The 23154-nt window shown below is 39.1% G+C and overlaps 1 protein-coding gene across 2 annotated transcripts in view; it reads left to right on the top strand.

Moving 5' to 3' along the window:
* The first annotated feature begins 112 nt into the window (after positions 1–112).
* The window catches only part of TMEM135 (transmembrane protein 135), a 162717-nt gene continuing 139675 nt past the window's right edge, over positions 113–23154 (top strand). Inside the window, exons 1-3 of one of the 2 annotated variants that reach the window (XM_085065393.1) lie at positions 113–399; positions 10462–10589; positions 14794–14886. In XM_085065393.1, coding sequence (XP_084921519.1) covers positions 259–399; positions 10462–10589; positions 14794–14886 — 362 coding nt within the window. In that variant the 5' untranslated portion in view covers positions 113–258. The remainder of the gene's footprint in view (positions 400–10461; positions 10590–14793; positions 14887–23154) is intronic. The other variant, XM_085065384.1, reaches the window with a different exon arrangement.

Below are 23154 nucleotides of genomic sequence, written 5' to 3'. Positions count from 1 at the left end.
CGACCTGCCCCCCCCGCCCCGCGGCTCGCGCCACCCCCGCCCCCGGCCGCTCCTCGGCGGCCGCGGATTGGCTGCGGGGCTCACGCGAGCGGCGCGCGCGCGGGGCGGGGGGCGTGGGAAGAGCGGCTGTGCCCGCGAGTAACCCCGGCGCGCGCAGCGCCCCGCGCGACCTCTTCCCCTCCGGCTGCGGCGGTGACGCGGCGGCCGCGCGCGCCCCGCGCCCCCTCCCGTCCCCTCCCCTCCGCGCGCGCTGCAAAGATGGCGGCGCTGAGCAAGTCCATCCCCCACAGCTGCTACGAGATCGGGCACACCTGGCACCCGCGCTGCTCCTGGGCCGTGCTGCACGTCACCCAGAGCGCGCTGGCAGAGTCCCTCCGCATCTACGGCACCCTCTACCTGGTGGGTGTGGGTGTGTATGTGCGGCAGCCCGGCCCAAGGGGGGCCTGGCCTGAGAGCACAGGGGCAGGAGGGTGTCAGAGACGGGGGAGCCTGGCCTTGGTTTTGGGTGGAGGGCCGAGGGATAGCGGGGGGTGGGAGTGGGGGTATAAAGGACATGGTGGGAGCCTGGCTTGACGGGAGGGGGAAGGGCATGGGGGTGCTTGGGGAGAGCATAAGCAGTGTCATGACGAGGGGAGTCTGGCCTGGGGTGGTGGGGAAGGACATAAGGCATATCAAGGGAGGGAGGCTGCTCTGCGGTGGGGGAAGAGGGCTGTGGTCGGAAGAAAAGGCAGGAGACAAGTCAAGGGGCAGCCTGACCCTGGAGTGAACAAGAAGAATTGTAAATAGTATGTTTAGGGGTGTAGTCTGGTGCTGGGGAGGAGGGGCACGATGGCAGGCGTTTTGTTTGACGGCTGGAGGGTTGTCTGGTGGGGAGAACCTGATGTTTGAGGGCGGGAAGGCATGACAGGGAAAGTATGTTCAATCTGGGCCAAGTAGGGCAGAAGAAGGGCATGGGGGGTGGTGGCATCTGGAGGCATAACGTGCTGTGAGAATGTTGATGCTGGTGGGTAGGAGGGCATGGGCATGGCCTGAACATCGTGTTTTTGTCTTCTTCCAATACCTATGATACCTGAATAAAAAGCCTTAGTGTTTGCCTGGGAGGCTAGCATTGTGTCTTTGGCAGTAGCAAGTGTAATGCGTGTGTATCTTGCTGTTGGCGACACCTTGGTAATCAGTGCTTTAAGATCAAGGAGATTCCATTGCATAATGAAGCAAGACTAAAAAAATACATCAAGGTTAAAGGAGTCTGAGTATTCAGAGAGTATCCTACAGGTGAGGTGTCTTAGTGTGCGTGTGCAGTTAGACTTGGTTATATCACCTCAGTTGCAGCTGGCACATTTCCAGCAAATTAGGGTGTAGATAGAAGAGCTGGGATCTGTTTGCATCATCTGTGTAAACATATCCTGAAAGCCGATCTAAGTTGGAATCGCTGCAGGTGAGCACTTCCTTCTGTCCCCACCTCTGTGCTTCTCCTGTTGTGGTACTTGGGGGACTGGGGAGGGAGCTGGTCACTGAGCTACGCCTAGGCTAGCTTGACAGAAAGAAATGCAAGGCATTGAGTTTGCACCAGTGGTGGTGCAGCAAAATTATCGAGCTATGTAATAAAGGGAAGAAAAAGAGTGGGATGGCAGCATCCTGACACAGTTCAGTTAAGCTCTCATTGAAGGGTTTCTTGAGTGAAAATTGTGATGACATTATTTATATGATAAAATTGTGATGACATTATTTATATGATAATTGGTAGCAGTGTGAACCTAAGGAGTTGTCGTGTCTGACAGTGAACATTTTCACTCTGAACTGCCACAGACAGGAATGGCAGCTGTCAGTGGGATCATACAGTGAGCTGTGTCATGAAACTAATACAGAGAAGAACATTCTCTCTTCTCCTCCTTCTTTACCCAGTACTATTTTCTTTGAATCTATTTTCTGATCTAGTTTGCTCCATGGGAGCATAAACACTTGTACAGCAGAACATGGGCCTGAAGTGAGCCATGAGAGGTGTAGTGGTGATCTGTCAGGTCTGTCTAAAGATAAAGCAGCTTAAACCGTTCTGTAATTAAATCAAAATTCCCCAACAGCCAAACCTGGTCAAGAGATTTCCTGCTCATAGCTCTGTTATGCTTCACTCAGTTGTGCAGTCACGGGTTAGGGGGAAAGCTCACACTTTTTATTTCTTTGAAAAGAAAAACAAACCTAAAAACCCAAAATGTTTTCCTGATCTATTTTGCATTGAGGCCCGATAAACAGTTACATCTTGTCCCAAACCCAAAGTGGAGTGGGAGCCTTCTCAACCAATGTCCTGCTGTATTGTAAAACCTCTGCCTCAGTTTTCACACTGTCTTCTTTGCAGTTTAGTTTAATTTAGTTTCTCTTAGGTTTTTGTTGATAGTGTTTAACTTGACTTGCTAGAGTAATCTGAAGCTGAGCTGCTGTCTTAAGAGAGAGGAAGCACTTGCCAGTCTCTGCTCCCAGACACATAACTGTACTCCTTTTCTTTGTGTGATCCTGGACCTCATCTCTCCATGAGCTAACCTAGAAGAGGTTTCTTGCCCTGCTTTTCACTGGGGTATTTTCAGCTACAGTAATGAATTGAATTGTTAAGCAGGATTTGAAGAACACCACAACCAGTGTAAGGTAAAGAGGAAAAGGGTGCAGTGTGGACTACAGAGGAGGAAGCAGAAGCTTTGTACATGAAGTAGTTTGGCAGGGAAAGAATTAAGACAGTCATCACAAAAATTATTCTTTGCTGGACTTACAGCTGTGCTTGAGAACCTTTTAGTCGTAAATGAAATATCATAGTTGGACAGCATAAATGTTCAGACCTTTTCTGTGTTCTGAGGTTCACATAAGGGGATGTGAATATCTTTATAGTTATATCAATGTATGTTCAGAATATTTCTGGTAGTACCTAGTCCTGGTTCTTGGTAGAGCTCAGCAACAAAAAATGCAGTTCATTTCTCTGTGTCAAGCCTGTAAAATGGCTTCTGATTGTTCCTTCTGTTGCCACAAGCTTATAATTAAGGAAAGGAGATGAAAGAGTCTTCTTTCACAAAAGCTTGAATAAATTGCCAGAGGTTGTTCCCTGAGAGAACATGGTTAGGGACAGTTACAATCCAGAGTCCAAACTCATAACAGCTACACCCCACATCTCTTGAATGCTTTGCTTCTCTTCTGTCAGTGGGAGGCTGATGGAGCCAAATTAAGTGGTGTTAGTATTTGATAAGTGAGATGCTGGCTTTCCATAAATGGCTGTATAAAATCTTTGCTTTTAAGTGATGCTGTACTCTTTGTTAACTTACTGTTTTTTTTCCTCTTAATAATTATGCTTGAGTATTTTTTTTTAGTTGGAAAAAATATACCCTTGAGATACCATGATTGCACTGTCTTTATTTTTTCTCCAGTACAAACTGACTGCTTTAGTGAAAATGGGTTTTACATCCAAATTGAATTGTCCCTCTCCATATGAAGTGGCTGACAGGAATGCCTTTAAAAAAAATTCAAATGGCTGAACATCTATACCCCCAGAAGAAACACTAAACAATCTTCCATAAACCTTGTAATTATACTTTTTGAAAGCAATCTGCCTTGATATATTAAAACTTTAATGAAAAGTCCTTCCTCAGAATTTGCTGTACTTTGTTCCATCTATACTTCATTTTTACATTAAGCAAAGATAAACAAAATGTGAAGGTGTAACCTTGTATTTTCAAAGTTGAAGAAGTCTTACTTCTAGAAATTCACAGAGGTGAGCAGAAGAACATTATTTAACAGGGAAATTGCACGAAGCTGGGATAAGGCTGGAATACTGACTTTGAGTTGTCTCAGCGTCCGTTTTCCAAGATTCTGTTGATTTCACATGGGAAAAGTGCTATTCCCAGTGCGTTTGAGCAAAGTCCTCTATTTCCTGGGGATTTGTAAGTTTTAAACATTTGTTTGCTGATAGTGCACATTTTGCAATAGATAAATGTGCTTACTCTTTTTTTTTTTGTAGTGTATCAGAGTCTTTGTAGTGTATCAGAGATAATCTGATCAGGTAACATTTTCACCTAATCTAAATAAGGAAAAAATTGTTTGTTTGCTACTTTGTAGTAGCAATTCCAGAGCTCATTCTTCTAACCTTTGCCTGTGGGATGGCAAGAGTCATTCACGCCATTCACCTTTCCTTTCTCTTAGTCTAATCATTTGCTCTCTTCACCTAATTTAAGACAGGCTTGCTCCCTGACTTTCCAACCTAACTTGTTCTGCCCCTTCTCCTTTCAGACACCAGTTTTCCTCTCCCCACCTACATCTCCTGCCCTTCCTCCCCAGCACCAGCCCCTTCCTACCTTATATCTGCTAGGCTTCCTTCACCTCTGCTGCTGAAGGGCACAGCCCGAGCCCAGCTTGAGCACTGGCCATTTCGTGGTGCAAGTTGACTCTTGGCATACTCCTGGCTTTGATTCCAGACACCTCTCTCACACAGATCTGCTGGCACAGAGGAGAGGAGCAGCAGGCCTAGCACAGTGTGGGTTGCCAGCAGGTCTTTTTCACATGTCCTCTGGACCAAGGGATGGTTCAGCCAGCTCTTTAGAACAGGTGTAACCAGAGTCTGTTACTCCAGTACAGATTTTAATGATCCTTGGCATTGCTCTATTTCATTGATTTTTTTTTTTTTCCTTTCTTAATTTCTTCTCATACTCTTTTCAAATTCATTTTGGTCTTTTAATATTTCTTCATATTTCTGCCATATCTGCTTCTTCCTGTGCCTAGAATAACCTTCAGGTTCTTGGATGCCAATTGTTTCTTTCTCCTTCTGTGTCACAAGGAGTTTTTTGTACTTAGGATTCCAGTGCTGTTGTCTTCCTGAGCTCTGTTTGACCCATCAAGATCTGTATTCTCTATCTTAAGCTGCATTACTTATTTTGTAACTTTGCTAGGAATAGGGTAGCATTGTATGATCATACTGTCAGAGACTCAAATGCTATTAGTTATTGTATGAACATAAGGTGTTTTTTCTTCCTCTGCAATATCAGTGGGAGGGACATGGGTACAAATACAGCATGGGCCAGGGAGCTGCAGTGCAAGCAGCACATGGCAGCTGGCAGGTCACTTCACAGCTAAATCACTGACTGGAAATAACAGCAAGAACAACTTTTATTGTTCTGATGAATTATTTTAAAAACTGTTATAGGTAAGACAGAATCACCAGCCAAAGGTCAAGGTGAACTGTGAGTCTCACATCACGTTCCTGGCTGTACACACATTGCCGCAGGATTGGGCCAGAGGTCGTTCCCAAGGATGGCTAGTGCATGCTGTCCGTGCTGCTGCTGCTTCAGGCTTGCTTTGCATGCACCTTCTCTTGGGAGAGCTGTTTGAACTGCTCCTGAGCAAAGCTGGGGAGCCGGCTAACACTGAAGTGGATCATCTCTTATATGCCAGTGTAGATAGAGTTGTCATGTATCATCTTTCTGAGATGTGCAAAAGGGCTGTACAGATTATATTCTAAAACATTCCAGAACTGCTGAGTGTATTAAAATGTGATTTTTTCCTTGTTTGTGCTGCAAACCATTGTGTATTTGGAAGTAGGGTAGGGAGACTAGGACAGATGTTAGGTTAGCCTGGAATATGCTTCTGTATGCCAGCTTGGATGTCTGGGTTAGGCTGTCAATAATCTCTCTTCTGTCAGGATCCAGTACCTAGAGTTGCTGTGGTGGTGGTGTGTGATTGCCTTCTTTTGGGTGTCTGTTCATCTTAGTACTGTGCAGTGTCCTGTATCTCTCTGCTGTGCTATGAATGACATATAGGTCACTGTTGTCTTGCCTTTAAATTCTTTTGGAAGCTGGGTTAAATATGACTAAAATTAGCCTAAATGTTACTAAAATAAGAACCTTCATTCCAGCTGTGGTAATTCTGCTCTATTCAGGTGGCTTTTGGGTCGTGCTATAAAATTCTTTCCTAAATTGAAAATAAACAAAAATGGTCTTTTGTTGAGATGCTGAAAATTTAAAAAGGATCATAATGAATTTAGGTAAACTGAAGAGTTTATGGTCAAAGATGCAAGGGTTAGCTGGGAGCCTGCATCACAGTGATGTTGGAAATCAGGGAAAGCCTCAGCCGTGACTCACTGTGCAAAGATCTTGGTAAAGATGCTACAAATACTGGGAACTAGCAAAAACTGTTAAAGGGACTGTTTATCAAGGAGGCATAAATCTGTTCTCTTAAGTTGGTACAGCTTTATAGTAGAGTACAAGAATTTCAGGATAGGAGGACAATCCTTGGAAATTATGCTGAATTAGACATTTTAAGGGGAATGAAAAATAACCTTCTACTCATTTCAGTAAAAGGAAAACAAGTAATAAAGATAAGTTCTCATGGAATGAGAGGGATGCCAGGCTTGAAGGTAATTTAGATGTCATTCAAAGAGTATATGAGTACTGTTTGTTTCTTTTTTTAGTTGGTTGAATGATGTGGAAAATTTTAAAAAAGCCAAATCAAAACAACCCTTCCCACTGGGGGTCATCTTTGTATACTGGGGGACTCAGACAGGGGAACTCAGAGAGCGGGAGGCACATTCTCTTCCTCAGAGTGTTACAGGAACTGAGTTATGAAATTAAACAATCTGGAAGCCAGGTTTTGTAATCAGTGAAATCAGGAAGGGATGAGCTAATTAAGGAAAAACAAACCTGAGTCTTTCAGATGACGCATGAGAAACAAATTGCTTATTTGAACAAATGTCTTTCAAAACCTAAGTGTTACCTGAGGGCATTTTGAGATTCAGTTATTCCAAAGCACTTGAAAATAATTTTTATAAAGCAAAGAAATAATGTTCTTGTGAAATTTGTAAAAAATTTCAAATGTTTATAAAAGAACATCTAAATAATTGAATATAATTATGAAAGAAATCTGACATCTATTTGTAGCTGTGCCTGCCATTTGAGTAATCTGAGGTATTAACTGTTCTAAATACTGGGGATCACTTTGCTTTTAGCATGCATTTAACTTAATTTATAAAATTTTCCTTGGATTTTTAGTGACTTGCAGTATATGGATTATATAAACCATGTACACAGTGGTATTGATAATCTCTAAATTTGCATTTTAAAGGTGCCTGAACATGTCAGATGGTTCTGCTTGTAAATGCTGTTGAGCTCTGCTTTCCTGAAGATTTGGTTAAGTGTCTGCATATTTTTGTAGGGTGTTTTTTCTTTTTCTTCTTCTCTTTTCCCTCTTTTTTTTTTTTTTAATAAAAGTTTCTTATGTTGTTGTGAAGGAATGAGAGATGATAGTGTTTGTTTCCATTTTCCATCAGTCAGTGTTGTATGTGTTGTGTAATTCCACTAAATTTTGATGGAGGGGTAGTCCTTAAAGTAATACACTTTGTACAAACTTAAGAAAAGGCTGTTTGTTGGAGGAGGGAGAGACAAAAATGTTGTACACACGACAGCAGAATTGGCAGAAAACCTGTGGTTTTTTTAGCTTGCTATGTAACTTGTCAGACTGTACATTGGTCAGCCAATTAGCACATTCATTAAGTCAAACCATCTTTGGAATCCATAGTTCAGGGATATAGGTGAAGGTTGAGGATACTGGAGGTGAAGCTGAGGTTATTGTGGTTGGATGATGAATACTTGTAGGCACTACATGACACATTATGAAAGTAATCGGGCCTGGCTGGTGCCTCAAATCATGGCAAAGCTTGGGTTTGAGTCTCGTGCTCCTTTTCTGCTGGAACACCAAGAGCCTAGCTCAAATCTTGCAGTAGACTAGGTAGCTGTGGTTAGGGATGGTGTTAGAATTGCATATATTCTTTCCATGGTTAGGACCAAATAAATAAATTCTGATTTGTTTTTAATTCTGGGGGGCTTAACATTTCTGTTTAAAGACTAAATTCTTAAAAGACAAAGAGCTTAGGTAGTGATATTCCACAAACTGTGGTATCCGGAAACTGGTGGACTGATTTTTTTATGGTTACATTTTTGATGTTGGAGAGTCAATACGTAGTTGTTTGAATTTTGTAGTTAATGCTGGAAAATACTTTTTTCTGTCTATTTCTTTATTATTACTGACTAGGCGTTTTTAAAAATGCATCTGTTAGCATCTTCATGGAGATAATTATTTTGCCAAGGAAGCACATGCTGGATGTCCTGATAGCTTCTCCTTCAGTTCTTTCTGTTACTGATGTCTGCTGCTAAGCCTTGAGCAGTGCATTTATTTTAAGAATTTGGTTTTGATCACAATGTCCTCCCAGCTGGCTTGAATGAATTGTGTTCCAGTGGGAGCCATGAACTCTTGCATTCTGACATCAGAGTTCATAATCCTTCGGCACTTTAATAATACTTCTCTGAAATCTGTGGAACTGATGTGGACAGCAAAATGGTATCCAAAAATATCTGGTATTTTTTCCATGTGATCACACCACTGGTGGTAGAAGAGAGGAACTCTATAGTGTGCTCTTGCCTTCTTTCAGCTCTACACAATATTTAGCTTTGTTGATGTCTATAAAGCAGTTAGAAAATGACAAGCTTTTATAAGCTTTCTTGTTTTTTTGGTGGGTGTTCATGAAACTCTCTTGCTCTTATACATACATCTCTTTCAATTAGTATGAGCAATTTTCTTTGGAATGGTTTGTGTGTTATTGTTTCTGATTATTTTCTATTTTTCTCTTGGGAATAGGACAGTAAAAAGAAGGGAAAGCAGAAATTTACATTAATCTAAAACTTGCTGGAGACGTTACAGAAGAATGTTTTGCTTTGCGTTGACATTAATTTATAAGATACCAATCTTTTTGTGTTGTGCTTCCGACACTTTGGTCTGAGGGAGCAAGGCTTCACACATAGGCATATGGACTGTGGTCTTAAAACAAAAAAAATGTTATTTTGTGCCAGGGTTCCTGTCCTTCCTACAATGTGCTAGACAGAGCTGAGTGGGTAGCAACTAGTTATCCAGCATTTAGACTACGTTAAGACTTTCCTTCAATGGAAAGATTATCTGGATTGCATTATTGCCTAATCCATTATGTTTAAAGCAGTCTTGACATTTGATTAAATAATGTGTAAATCTGTTTTCAGAGGTCTGTTCATGCATGTATTTTTTAATCCTCAGTTCAAACTTCATTTTGGAAACAGATTTTGGCAGAACTTTCCTGGTTAGTTTTAGCAGAATCCTCGGCTCATCTCTGGTTCTAAAACGTCTGCTTGCTATTCAGTGGACAGTGCTTCAGAAGAACAGCTCCCTCTCAGCCAAGACTTGGAGATGTGTTGGCAGTATGGATTTGACAGGATGTCTTTCTTTGTTCTCATCAGAACCAGCAGTATGAAGCTCACTCCGTTTGGAGCTTCTCTAAGCATTGACCAAAAACTCCTGCCAGTTTTGAGACTTCCCAGGAGATCAGTGCAGATAAAGATACTAATGCTGTTAGAATAAAAAAATAATAGAATCTGTCTCATGGTGCACCCAAAGTATACTTTCATGGAGTCATAGCAGCATACAGGCAAAGGGACCTTCGGAGGCCCTGTAGTGCCAGTTTCCTGGTCAAAGCAAGGCCAGTTAGGGGAGGTTGCTGGGGACTTTTCTAGTTAAGTTTCAAGGATCTCTAGTGATGGAAGTCCACAATCAACTGTGGGCAACCTGCTCCAACATTCAGCCACCCTCAAATGAAAATTTTTCTTCCTTAGGTCTAAACAGTTTCCCATACTTGAACTTGTCGGTTGCCTCTTGACTTACCCCCTGAGTTATCTCTGAGATAAGCCTGGTTTGCTACATCTTCCCATTGGCTAATTGCAGAATTTCTGTAGACAAAAAAGAGTTTGAGGACCTTCAATGTTTGAGGCTTTAAACAGCTATTCTTTATAATACATGGGACACACATTAAACTGACCACAAAGAATATTTGTTTTTTAGATTGAGCATGTTTTCTGCCATACACAGTTTTTTTAGCTAATACAACAGTTGTATAAAATATGTCAGGAATGTGTAGTTCTTCCAGCAGATGGTGAACATTTTTTGAGGACTTGCAGTAGTTTAATTGGAGTAGAAAACCTTTAAAAATACATCATCACTTCACAGACACTGTGTAAGGCCTGTATTTGGATTACTTTAGTGACGTTCTGACCATGATTACGTGATTGTCCAATTGTCTTGAAGACAAAACTCTGTAGATACATCACATCTTATAAGTTTTGATATCTGGCAGACAATGTTTGTGACAATTATGGCCAATGGTAACAAGGTAATGGAAGTCCTTCTGTACTTCCCATTTCAAATTGCTTGATGTATTTCCTGGTATAAAGATTGTAACGGCTGGAACAAGTTCAAAGGAAATCCTTGTGGTATTGTTCATAAAGTTTAACAAGCTTTGTTTTACTACTTAAGTGGGCATGTCTCATTTTCCATTTTTATTTTTCTTTTTCTTTATGATGTGCAAAAAAGTGCCTAACTGAATTAAAGTTTGTCCCCCGTTTTTTTTCTTCCCTTCTCCCTCAGATTGCAGCTATTCTCAGGAAACGAAAACTTGATTATTATTTGTACAAACTGCTACCCGAGATCTTGCAGTCAACTTCCTTTCTGACAGCAAATGGGACCTTGTATATTGCTTGCTTTTGCATTCTAAGGTTGGTATACCATCTGAAAAGTGAAACATACTCAAGCTATTTTTGTGCAGCTTTTCAATTTGTATAATAATTTGTCTCTTTGTAATAGGCCTGTTTGTAATGTGTTGGAGTAAGAAAAACTACAGCAATCATCTTGATTTCTGGTCTTACCATTTAAATATGAAACTTTGCTTTTTAAAATTTATTATATTCTCGTTTTTGTAATCTTTTAAGTGACTAGGAGATATAAGAGCTATTAAATGACACTTCAGAAAACAATTGATGACATGGTTATCAGAGAAGAAAAATTTTCCAAATTTACTAATGTCCTTTGAAGAACAGGTACATACTTGGTGATCATCCACTTGGTGCATTTTACATGAATTCGCAAGTGCCTTTGATAAGATTTCTTGCTAGGGCTCTTAAACAAGAAATGTCCTCTGTCTTCCAGGAATTAGTAAATTATTAGCAAGTAGTTAATATATATGAAACAAAACAAGGCATAAATAATTGGTTTTCACCAATTAGTGAAGGAGGTTTCTGGTGAAGTAGAAGGAGGTTTCCGGTGAAGTTGCTGTTACGTCCTGTGCTTTGGAAATACCTGAGGAATCCGGAAAAGGGGCTGAAGACTAGTATGAGAGACTGCATGAGATTATTTAGGGTACAGAAATTTAAAACTAAGTCTCATCCATTTCAGAAAGACCTGTTGATTAAAATGACTTACAAAATTTGATAGAGAAAAGTGCAAAGTAATGCATCAGGAAGGAAAAAAGCAGCTCTGTCCTTACTCAGGGATGGGCTTTAAACTAACTGTGATTAATCAGGAAGGTGTTTGAAGATCATCATGGATAGGTTCTTCGAACAAGTCACTTCAGCACTTGAATGTGATCAAGGAGCCTAGTGAGTGTTTGGAGGAAAAATGATAACCAGGAAGCTGAACACCAGGAAGCTGAATGAATGCATGACACCTTTACAAATTGAGTACTGCATGCCTTTTTTAAGAGCTTCTCCTAAGATCATAATGTTGAAAAGTCATTCATTTGGAATGTACTTAATGTCTTGTACTTAATACACTTGTCTTGCAGCTTGAGCCATATAAGCTTGCATCTCTCACCTGCTCTTTGGTGGGTGATGGAAGATGGAAATGTGAGACTTCTTTTTTTTTTAACCAATTTGTGTCTTTAATATTTATATCTTTTAATGTTTTGATTGAAGTTGATTACTCTTTGAATTTATTGCTCTGTGACATAGTGTACTTTCTTCAGTAGCCCCTGAGAGCAAGAGTAAAGGCATGTGATTATCCAGTCCAGAATGTGATTTGGTGTTGTACATTTTAATCCATCAAAGAAATACCAGCACCTCTATTACTGCATAACTGGCCTGAGTATTTCTGGACTTGATTTGAAGCCTTGGAAGGAGATTGTCTGAGATTGTGAGTACTTAGATGCTCTCCATCTGGTTCTAGATAGTGATGAGATATTGGATGTGATAGATTTCTGCAGTAGGATAGATGCTGCAGTTTTTGTATCTGTTTTTGATTGGAAAGTGTATTATAGCAGCAGCAGCAGTAACTCAGAATCAAAATTGTACAGCAAGCCCCACGCAGTTCATTTCTTGTACCCTGCTGGAGTTCTAGACCAAAGCAATGGATTAAAGGGTTTGTAGCTGGACGTACTAACTCATATTTACCTGCACAATTCCTGATTTGAGAAGAGCTACCTCTTTCCTTCTTTTTTTTTCCTTCTTGCCTCTTTCCTTCCACCAAGGAGGAGCTGGGTTGGCAGGTATATAGTGTGTCCTGGATAAAGTGACCATTGATCTGTTCTTACCTTTACCAAAGTCCCAGTGAATCTTCAGTCACTGTGTGTACCAGTGATCCAGTAACAATTGATAGATCTAGCTAGGAAATGTTACTGGCAGTGAGAAGTCTGTCTGGCTTGTGCTAATACATCTTACTGATGCTCTTATAGTAGTGTCTTTCTTTCAGCTAGGGAAAACTACCAAAAATGAGACTGATGCAGATAGTCTCAAGGATGTAAAACTTCAGGCAAGAATGTGGAATTAAAATAATTTCAGGCATTGTTCAATACTCTAATCATTTCACAGGTGGGTAACATTTCAAGAAGATCTATATCCAATGTCAGCAATGACTTAGGCAGTGGATAGGATGTTCTTGTTTTAGAAGGGGTTACCAAGCTAACTTGACTGACTTTTTTAGCTGCTATTTTTTTGGTGTGGTGAATTAGGGTCTATGTACAGCAGGCTGCTCTGTTGGCAGAGCAGTGAGGGTGATGATCTCTGTTACGGATGTGTGACAGTCCAGCTGGAGGTTGTAATCTCTTCCGCTGGTGAGATCCAGAAGACTACATCTGTCTGGGCTTCAGATTGAAGTGCTGGGTTCCTGTGTTGACAGGCATTGCATCTGTTAAATGAAAGGTGTGATTTTTAAGTTTATAGTTTAATTACATGTAAAACCTCATGAAGGTTCTCTTAGTCTAGCAACTAGAGTAATAAGTTTGTCCATGTACAGCTTGTACATTGAGGAATTAGATGCATGACCTGAAAGAACTCCTGGTTCTTATTCCTATTTATATCCATATAACATGTGAAAATAACCATGCAAATAGTAGCAAAACCTCATTTTCATTTACTTAGGAAGAAGTTTAAATGTTTCAGTTAGTGACTGTACATTTTTTTTTTCCACTAGACTTTATTATGTAAAATGTGTTACTCTTGTTTCCGAAATCTTGTCAAACCAAACATGCAAGCATTTGTAAAAGGATTCTAAACCATGCCAAAAGAACAAATTACTGTTTCTTTCCCACAGAAAAGGCATTTGTTCTGTTATTTAACAGGTGTGTCTGGTAAGATGTGTTCATACTTATTAAGATGCTTAAAATGACTTCTCTGAAACTTCATACAGTAATTACTTTCCGAGAGAGTCCTAATAATGAACTTTAGCTCCTGCAGCATTTGGCATTGTCATCCTGAGAAATTATCCTTTTGCAGCCGTGGGAATGAGCAGTGTGTGTAATTGCCATTACATCACTTGCTGCTGATACACTGGCTCTCTTTTCACTTACGAACATAAGCTGGCATTGCTCGCCAGTAATGTTATTTTTGCAGAAGTATGAAATGAGGCTGCTCATGCCTTTGACGGCAAGAATGAAAGTGAGCTAATCAGATGGTGTTGATTAATTATCTTTGTTCTCTCTTCTGTGTTGTCAACACGAAATTTCATCTAAGAAAATACTCTCTTCTATCCTGTGTTTGCAGTTTTGTTTGTTTGTTTTGTTTGCTGTGTTTTCAGAAGGGTAGACTCCATTGTAATGCTTTGTTTTCCCACCAAGAGTTCTTGTCAGCTGAGCAGCATTGGTATAATTGAAGTATGTTTTTTATCATGCTACCAAATGTCATGACTGTCTTCCTATTATTTGCCTCTGTGATCAGCCTGAATAAGTTTGAAGGTGCAGGTCTCCTGAACAGACCAAACATCATGGGTGACATTGTGTCTTACATGCAGTTGGCTTTCTTGCTTTAATAGTGACCAATTTATAGAAAGATTTTCTTAGATATTGTCATTTGTGTAATTTTTTTTTTCCAACTCCTATTGTCGAAGGAATTTTCATAGTTGAAATTGTGTGGACTCTGAAAGAAATCCAGATCTAGCTGCAAGAAATGAGAGCTTTTCCAGCTTAATAGGACTGGGAATTCACTGTTGCTTCCACTTGTAATATACAGTCTGATTCCTTAGCTTACTGTATATCTGTATATGTGGCGTATATTTTTATTATTTGATTTGATTTTTGTCTCACCTGATTGCATCACTACATTCTGAAAGGCAGATCTTCCTGAAGATATGTTTGGACAAGTAGCAAAGAGATGAGTGGCTATACGGTCTTTTAGAAGATTTTTTTCTGTAATTAGTACTTGCAACTTTTCAAAAATATATCTTGGAAGACACTGCTTTCCTGGAAGAAAATTAGTCATTTAAATGAAATGAATACATTAAGTGTTTCAGGTGTTTAATGTTTATGAAGCACTTCAGTAACTCCTCTGAGAATTACCCAATAGTAAAAATATGAGTAGTGTTTGGTAGTAAGTACAGGTTAATGTAGTAAGACAATATTAATTAATAATTTGTAATTTTATTATACAGATAAAATATGGTGTGGTTCATGAATGTTCCATTTGCATGTAATATGTGTACAAATTACTTTTTCAGGAAGATACTTGGAAAATTCTACTTTTGGTCTCCTGGCTTTGGTGCAGCTTTACCTGCTTCTTACATGGCTATTCTCATCGAAAGGAAAAGCAGGTAGGGTTTATGTTTATGGATTTTCAGTTTAATATAGTAATGTTTCCTGTTTTGGTTGTTTGATGATTGACATTTGACAACTCAGTGGTTTTAAGTCAGAGTGCTAGAAATATAGTTGATTAGAAATAGTGTATTTTACAAACTTAAATTTAAATCTAGAAAGCTACAGTGAAAAAACACTGTACAAACATTCAGTTTCACGTTTGTGGTTTGTTTGTCTTGCTTAATGTGCAATTGGGTTGCTCAGGATTGCCTGATAAAGTTTGGTTGCTTAGGGCTTCCTAATGAAACAGTGGGTTTGTTTATGTTTGGTTTTTAAAATTTGAGCAATGTTTGCAATTAGTCACAGAGAAGGAGAATGCTGATGACTTGAGTTAATGTGACATTAGTTGAGGTAGAGGAATTATAGGATGTTGTGGAGAAAACTGGGTGAGCTGAAATATTTGAAGTTGGATGAAATTTAATGGTACAGAAAGCAAAGCCTTTCACTTAAGGAAAGGTGCTGAAGTTCAGCTGTCAATGGTAAGTTCATTATGAAAGTATGAAGAGGGGAAGAAAGCTGAGCAATCCAAGGATAGCCCAAAGCTGCTGTTTGTATCATGGCCATGAGAAGATGGCAGGTGAAATCCTGGCTTGTGAGGTTTTATTGTTTGAAATTCAACTTATGTTGGTAGTTTGTATAAATAGTGACAGTTATAATATTTTCCTTGTTTACTATGGAGTGAGATGCTTTAGTCATCTAGTTAGTGGGTTTAAAGAAGAGAAGGTGACAGAAGGGTGGAGTAAGGGATTACTCTTTTTAAAAAAGGTGATGGAGGTATTAGAGGTGGTGTGAATGCATTTTGATTACTGTGAATTTCTGAAACCTTTTAAGCAGTCATTCAAATATAAGGGCAAATACATATCATTATGTTGTTGGCTCACTGTCAGAACCCATTCCTGAACCTCAGTCATGGAGTAAGCAAATCCCACACCAAGTTTTATATATGTCAAAGTTCTGTCCTTTTAAAAGAATGCATTAGTCATTGTTTTTGAAGATTCTGGATATGTAAGAGGTTCTGGAAATGTGTAAACACTTAACTACAGAAAAAGTAATTGTAATCAAGTTACCAAATAAGTTAATTATATTTTAAATGTCCTTTCTAGATGACTGATTTTCATCTTACTGTAATTACTTCCTAAGATGTTAGATACATTTTAGTAGAACTTTGTCTAGTTACTTAGACTCCAGCACTGCCATTGGCATCAGTTTCATTTTGGGGTGAGAGCAAATGCATTTTCTCCTTTTGATCACTGACTACTCTGGCTTAACCTTTCCTGCAGACTTGTTACAATGTGAGATTTTTCTGTGCCTGACTTCTAATGTTTCTAGAAAGCATTAAAGAGAGAGAAATCAGGGTCATTGTCAATCTGTGAACTTCTTGTAGCTTTCAGAGTATTTATGAGTGGAGAGTTGAAGCTGCTTATGAGCCCAAACCTGTACAAGGTTTTTGTATAACAACAAAACAACTGAGAAAGTTGCAAAGCCTCACTTGTTAAGAGTAACAAAAAGAGTAGGCAAACAAATTGTATATTGTATGGGTTTTTCTAGACTTCTTAGTGGCAATGTGTGAAAGCCCTGATGTGTTAACAGGATTCTATTTATCATCTGAAATTTGAAAGAAATGAAAGTTGAAATAGAGGTATGTGGAAATGATAAAAGTAGATTGGGATAGCACATATGCAATGAATGATGCTGGAATACCTAATTCCTGGAGGGTTATTCCGCTTTCTGTGAGAATCCATGACTTGAGATATTTTGCCTACAAATTCACATTATGTTGGATTTAAACTAAAGAAGGAAATGTTGGTATAGCAGTATAACGCAGGTATGACAATGTGGGGTCATTGTTCTTAATGAAAAATATTTTTAAAGGATGTCAAAAGGTATTTGAAAGTTATGGGTTTCTTTTTAAAATACCTAGTTGTTTGGTATGTTCTCAGATGGCAACTATGTATAATGTGCAAAATGCTGCTGCTGACAGTGAAATACGACTTTCTGATTTCACATCTGTTTGCCTGTTAGCTTCTGTTACAGGCAAAATCAAATTCTAATAGACTCATAGTCCCTTAGGAAACTGTTGTTTCACATGGAGACACAGGGGCATTTTCAGTTATCTGCTGAGCAGCTTAGAACAAATTGTAGTGAAAAATCGGGGAGGTGGGAAAAAGTCCTGATTTGAGTTCATAAACATATCTCTTGCCCTTCAAATTGCTGCTAGCAGCTGGCAGCAACACTGAACATAATCACTTAATCTCTTCCCAAGTGGATACCCTATTTTAAGTACCTCACTGGCATTTGCTTGCACAGCATCCCTGTCAGTTCTGAACTTGGGAACAGCGGGCTTGTAAATCAGATTTTTTTCCGAGTGTTAGTGTTCATGTGTGCCAGCCTTGTACTGTGTAATTCTTATGGAAGAATGGGAAAAAGAGATGGATAGCTGGGCTAGGTGCATTTTAATCCTGAGGAGGGATGTGTTTTCTAATGTCTTAGAGAACTAGTTTGATTGTAGTTTCTATCTGTGTAATTTGTAATAACAGATTTGCATGACACTGGCAATGAGGAGGGGAGGTGACATTGCATGGAAACTTCAAACAGATTCAGGAAATGATCGACACTATATTACGCTCCTACAGTTCTACAGAGATATAAATGGCACATTAATATGTTCATGTGTGTCCTATTTGGTGACTATAAAATGTGGTTGTCCTGTCTATGAAAACTAGTTTATCAGGATCTGTGGAAAGGGCCAAGGAATAAAAACACTTCTTAACTTTTTGTATATGTGTCCATAAATGTTCTGTGAGATTATCAGAAGAGAACTAGTCACATTATTATGATTAAGTAATGTTCTGATAAAAATTATTTCTTAGATAATAATTGGATGTAGATACATAAATATGGAGATTATGGATATGTACATTACAAACATATATTCTGTGCCTTTTGTCCCTTACTCCAGTAGGAGGAACTCAGATTTTTTTCCTTTTTTCTGGTGCTCTCAAGCACTGTGGATTGCGTGCTAGGATTAGGAGGCAGCATCTCTACTGTTTTTTGTTTTGATTAATTGTTAATATTTTAGTTACTCTGTACGCTTATATTGCCATAACAGCTATGGCTATATAATAATAGTTAAGCTTCTAATAGGTGTGCTTGCATGATTATATTTAAAAGAATATAATGTTCTTTGCAATTTCATTTTTTTCACATCTATTAAAGAAAAATGTGCAATTGTTTTGTCAGAGTTCAGTTTTGTAGTGTTAGACATTAAAAGCTATGTTAATGTCTCCTCAAAAATAGAGATATTACTCAGTTCCATTAATTTCATTGAACTTCCTTAGGCAATCTTTGCATTCTTTTTATTAACCTTTGTATGGAGTTGTTTAACCACACACTCCTTGTTAGCTCCTACAGGTGTTGTTTGTAACTGGTGATAAGGAGCAATTTTATTTATAATTTTGAAAAAAGAGTATTTTGCTTACATCTTTTGGCTTCTGTTTGTAATTCCAAGTTACAGTCTCCTGTCAGTTCTTTCAACATCTATTAAATGTTATCACCAAGAACTGAACATATAGTAAGGAGGAGATATGTGGCTTGGACAGACAGACATGGCACTGCCTTGTTCTAGTAGTACCAAGACTATTAGAAAGCAAGGAAGTAACTGAATATACTTGTTAAAATTATTGTAAATCAAGCTGTTGAAATGTGATTTGAGACTTGGCTGAAGCTACCCTGTTACTGGAAATCTGATTAGATCAGTTGTACCTTGCTGACTTCCAAGACAAAGAAGTCTCATAACTTGGTGGAGAGCCTGTATTTAAGAGACCTCTGTGATTACTTTCTAGGGAAAAAAAAAGTGTTCTCAAGTGTTTTGTAAAAGTGCTGGTGTTCCAAACCCATTTAAGTTGTGTTTTGCTAGTAGCTGAATGGCGACTTCATTTTATTGGACCGCCGCTCAAGAAATCATGTATTAATGCATTTCAAGAACTACAAAGCTTTAAGAAGGGACACAATTCCAGTTTTAATGAAATTGTCTTGCTGCCTGGCTGGTTTTTTTTCTTTGCCTTCTGTAACTAATTAAGCCAGAGAAAGTTTAACTACAACCACCTAAAATTTCTGTGGCAGTTGCGAAAGGACACTCCTGGGGTTGCCCCTGCTCCCCCCTTAGGCTGCATTAATGTTTACATTTTGGCTGTTGACATTATAGCGGCGCCTGTCTCGTTGCAACAGTTACAACTGTGTCACTGATGGTATTATAAAACTTGAGATTTAGGGCTTTTATAATTTGGTTGTAAAATCTTGCTCTGGGCAACTATTTGCAATATGTTTTTAGTTGAAAACTGGGTGTTTTTCATAAAAAAAATCAGTGTACTGGACTCTTAGAAAAATATTTAAAGCACAGGCATTTAAAAAGTGAAACAGTGCAACAGTGCATGTTATAGAGGACATCTATATATATACACATATATTTAGTGTTCTTGGAAACAAAAGTATTACTATATATTGCTTGGAAAGGTGACAGAAACATTTGTGTAAGAACAATGTGGAATTTTTAGACTGTATGGTTGTTCTGATTAAACATTCAGTGCTGTTAGGGTTATTTGCTTGCCATAAATGCCATTGGTCTAAATACATTATAAAGGAGGAAAATGGAAGTATAGTAATGGTAAAAAGCATACACTGTAAAGAAATACATTAATTTTGTAAGTTTCTCAATTCAAATACAAATTTGTTGGTATATATTTCTTTAGAGTATGGTATATTTAGACTTAAGGTGACAATTTTCTTTCTCAATAATGTTTTATGGTTATTCAGTTTGACATTGTAGTTTAGGGAAACAGATAAATCACCATTATGGTAGGGTGAGTAATCAAAACAAGTGGACAAACTCTTAACACAGCAAGCGCTTTTGCAAGCTTTAGTCGTACTTGCTGCAGATAAGAAACTGAGAGAGCAAGGAATGTTGAGGGATGATTTTTTGTTTATTTTTTTGTTGTAGTGAAAAAAGTCTCTCAAGTTTGCATCCCTGATAATGGTATTTTGTGGTGTAATCTGGTAAGAAGAGCTAGCAGGGACACAAATTATTTTGGAATTGTACTCTTCCAGAGTGATTATTGCTCTGAAATATGGAGCCAGGCTGTAGAAGTTATTGGGAAAGCTTTTTGTTTCTAAACCTAAATATGTTAAATTCTGTTTTACTTCAGCAACTGCCTTGGAGAGAGCCAGTGTTTGAGGATTTATGTTTTTGTAGTAACAGTACATAAACATTTGAACGTGTTTTGCTGCATGCTTGAGGGCTGCTGCTGAGCTGTGTTTATAGAACCATCTCATAAAATGTGTTGTATTGTAAGAGATCTAAAATAGTATCTAGTTCCAGCACCCCTGCCATGGGCAGGGACACCTTCCCCAAAATCAGACTGTTTTAAGTTATCAGAAGAAGGGAAAACTGTTAATTCAAGGTTGCCTGGGAGTGCAGAAGTGAACTGAGAAAAGCTGTGATGGTGGCAGTATTGTGAATGGCAGGTAGCTGAGGATGGGCAGCTCTTGGGAGTGTTTCTCATGGAAAAACCTGTGATAGCCTGGTAATTGATGGTCTCTCTAAGGTATATATATCCCTGGTAGTCATAACTTTGTTGATATATTCAGAGTTTTCTGTTTTTCACTTACTATGACTGCATTATGCAGTAATTCTAAAAAAAGTTTCTGGAGTTTTTTTAACTGTTCAGTGAATTCAATATCAATAAAGTCAGTTTTTAAGGAATGTCTTTCCTAAGCACGGGAGCAGGCAGTTCCAGTGTGTTGTAAATCAAGCAAGTGGGCCAGAGGACCAGTTTGGCTGAACAGTGAACTCCTTGTGGAGCTCAAGAGGAAAAAGAAACTCTGATCTCTGGAAGTGAGGTCAGGCATCACAGGAAGAGTACAGAGCTGTGGTTTGCATATGCAGAAGATTTGAAAGGCCAAAACTCAATTAGAGTTGAAGCTGGTTAGTGCTGTATCTGACAGCAGGGAAGGGCTTTTAAAAGTACATTAATAGCAAGAGGAAGTCTCAAGAAAACACACTGATACTTGTTGAAGGTGACAAGGATGTAGAAAGAGCAGAAGCTGTTTTTGCTTCCATCTTTAATAACACTGATAGGCCTTGGGCTGCTCAGTTCTTTGATTTGGAGGACCATGTGTCAGTTCAACGACTTTCCATTTGCAGACACTGAAATTGTAAGGAACCAGGTGTATCAGCTGGATGTTCACAAGTTCATGGGGCCTGATGGGATTCATGCCAGAGATCTGAAGGAGCTGTCAGGTGTTGAAACAGGACCCGTCTGTGTTGCTCTGTGTACAGGAAGGGTGTGAGGGAAGACCCAGTAAGCTACAGACCTATTGGTCTAATCTCAGTTCCTGGAAACATTCTGAAGATTATTCTGGATGATACTGAAAGGCATTTAAAGGAACAATATGACCACCAGGTGCAGTTAATATGGGTTCACAAAGAGAAAGTCCTGTTTAACTTACTTGATGTCCTTCTGTGACCAGGTCACCCACCTAGTGGATGAAGGGAAGGCTGTAATTTAAATTGTAGCCATATTGTGAAGCTGTCCTGTGTGAAGGAGAAGGATGTCCTCTGTGGGCCATAAAAAGATGCTGTGTGACTGGCAAGGTGTAAACTGTCTGCTCCATTTGTAAAAGTAGCTGCAGAGTAAAATTTGCTTCCTTTATGTGAACTGTGGAAACCATTTAGTCTATTATGTGAGAAAGATCTTCTCTCCCATATGGTGTTCTTAATCATTCCTATGGTAAGTCTCTCCTTCATCCCTGCCCTTTACTCCTTGTGATTCTGTGTATGCACATAAGGTGCAGGTATAATCCTTATACTTCTGGATAAAAGAAGTGATTACAGTCAACACTTGGACTTTCCTAACTACCTGAAATGTGTGTTTCTGTTTCATACCAGTCATTTCTTTCCAATCAGTTGTGTGATTTCACCATTCTGTGTCTGAGTTACAGTCCAGATAACTGTCTCAAATGAGATTTCATTCACTTGAGATAGCAAAAGTTTGTCAAGGAAAAGTCTGTACTTGTGAACAGAGTAAGAAGTTTTATTGGGAATCAGTGACTACAGTTCCATACATCTGTAGTCAGTCAATCCAGGTTATAAACTAATCAGGATTCTGAAAAACTCTAGTATGTCTGCATAAGTATTCTGCAACCAAATTTAAGATCCTGGCTGCAGCATTTGAATGCTGAAAAAATTTGGTTCAGCTTTCTTGTGTGGTAATTGAAGTCTTGCACAAGATGAAGAGCAGGAGAGCAGCTACAGCTTTATAGTTTACAATCCCATTTCTGGGATAACACAGGCAGTCAGAGTAAGAATACTGGAAGACCACATGTGAAATATATACCTGTGATTCTGGAGACACTGCAGAATGCATTGGAACATCTAGATGAGTTTCCTCTCTGTGTTGATAGAATCAGGGCTGAGATGGATCATGCAGGACAATGTGGTTGCAGTTACTCAGTGGTTTCCAGATCTCTTGAGTTTCAGTAGGATTTACCAGCTTAGGCACAGCACAAGCCATGTGGCTGCTTCATGAATGTGAAGACATCTCGAGCAGCACTCATTAAACTCTGGCACAGTCTATCAGTGCACGTGGGGCCAGCCTGGATGAACAAAGGGCAGTGCTAAGGTCGAGCAGCTAGCTCTGATAGACCCCAGGTGACTGTGCAGATGCCTTCCTCTCTTCCTGTATGGCTCCATGAATAATTGAGACTTGATTATAGTTAAAGACTAATTTTTAAAAATTATTTCAAGGACCACTTTTGGCAAATCCGTTTCTGAAATGTTCACTTTGCAGGCTGAAAACTTAAGTAAAAATTATTTAGCCATCTGCATAGTAATATAATTTTGCATTCTGTTTTTCATCATTAACCAAAAAAATCCCATCAAAATCCCTTGTAAAACTTACAGTCCTGTTGAAATGCTAACAGATAAAGTGTTAAAATTCAGACTGCTGCTGAACATTGGACTGTTCTGTGAGTCTGATTTGGATTCAAATGGCAAAAATAGTGGATTAATTGCTCTGTCCTGTCTGCTCAGCACTAGCCTCCAGGACACACTCATTTGGACTTCCTTGGCTTAAGCAAACACTTAATACATTTTCTGTGTCTGAATGCTTGAGTGTAACATGCAGCTCCCAGAGGGGGAATAATAAATACTCTGCTAGTATAGAATAAGC

The sequence above is a fragment of the Lichenostomus cassidix genome, chromosome 1 (genome assembly GCF_008360975.1).
Source record: "Lichenostomus cassidix isolate B80296 chromosome 1, HeHo_3.0, whole genome shotgun sequence".
NCBI lineage: Eukaryota > Metazoa > Chordata > Aves > Passeriformes > Meliphagidae > Lichenostomus > Lichenostomus cassidix.
The sequence above is the reverse complement of the archived record's forward strand: the minus strand, read 5'-3'. Positions and strand labels throughout refer to the sequence as shown.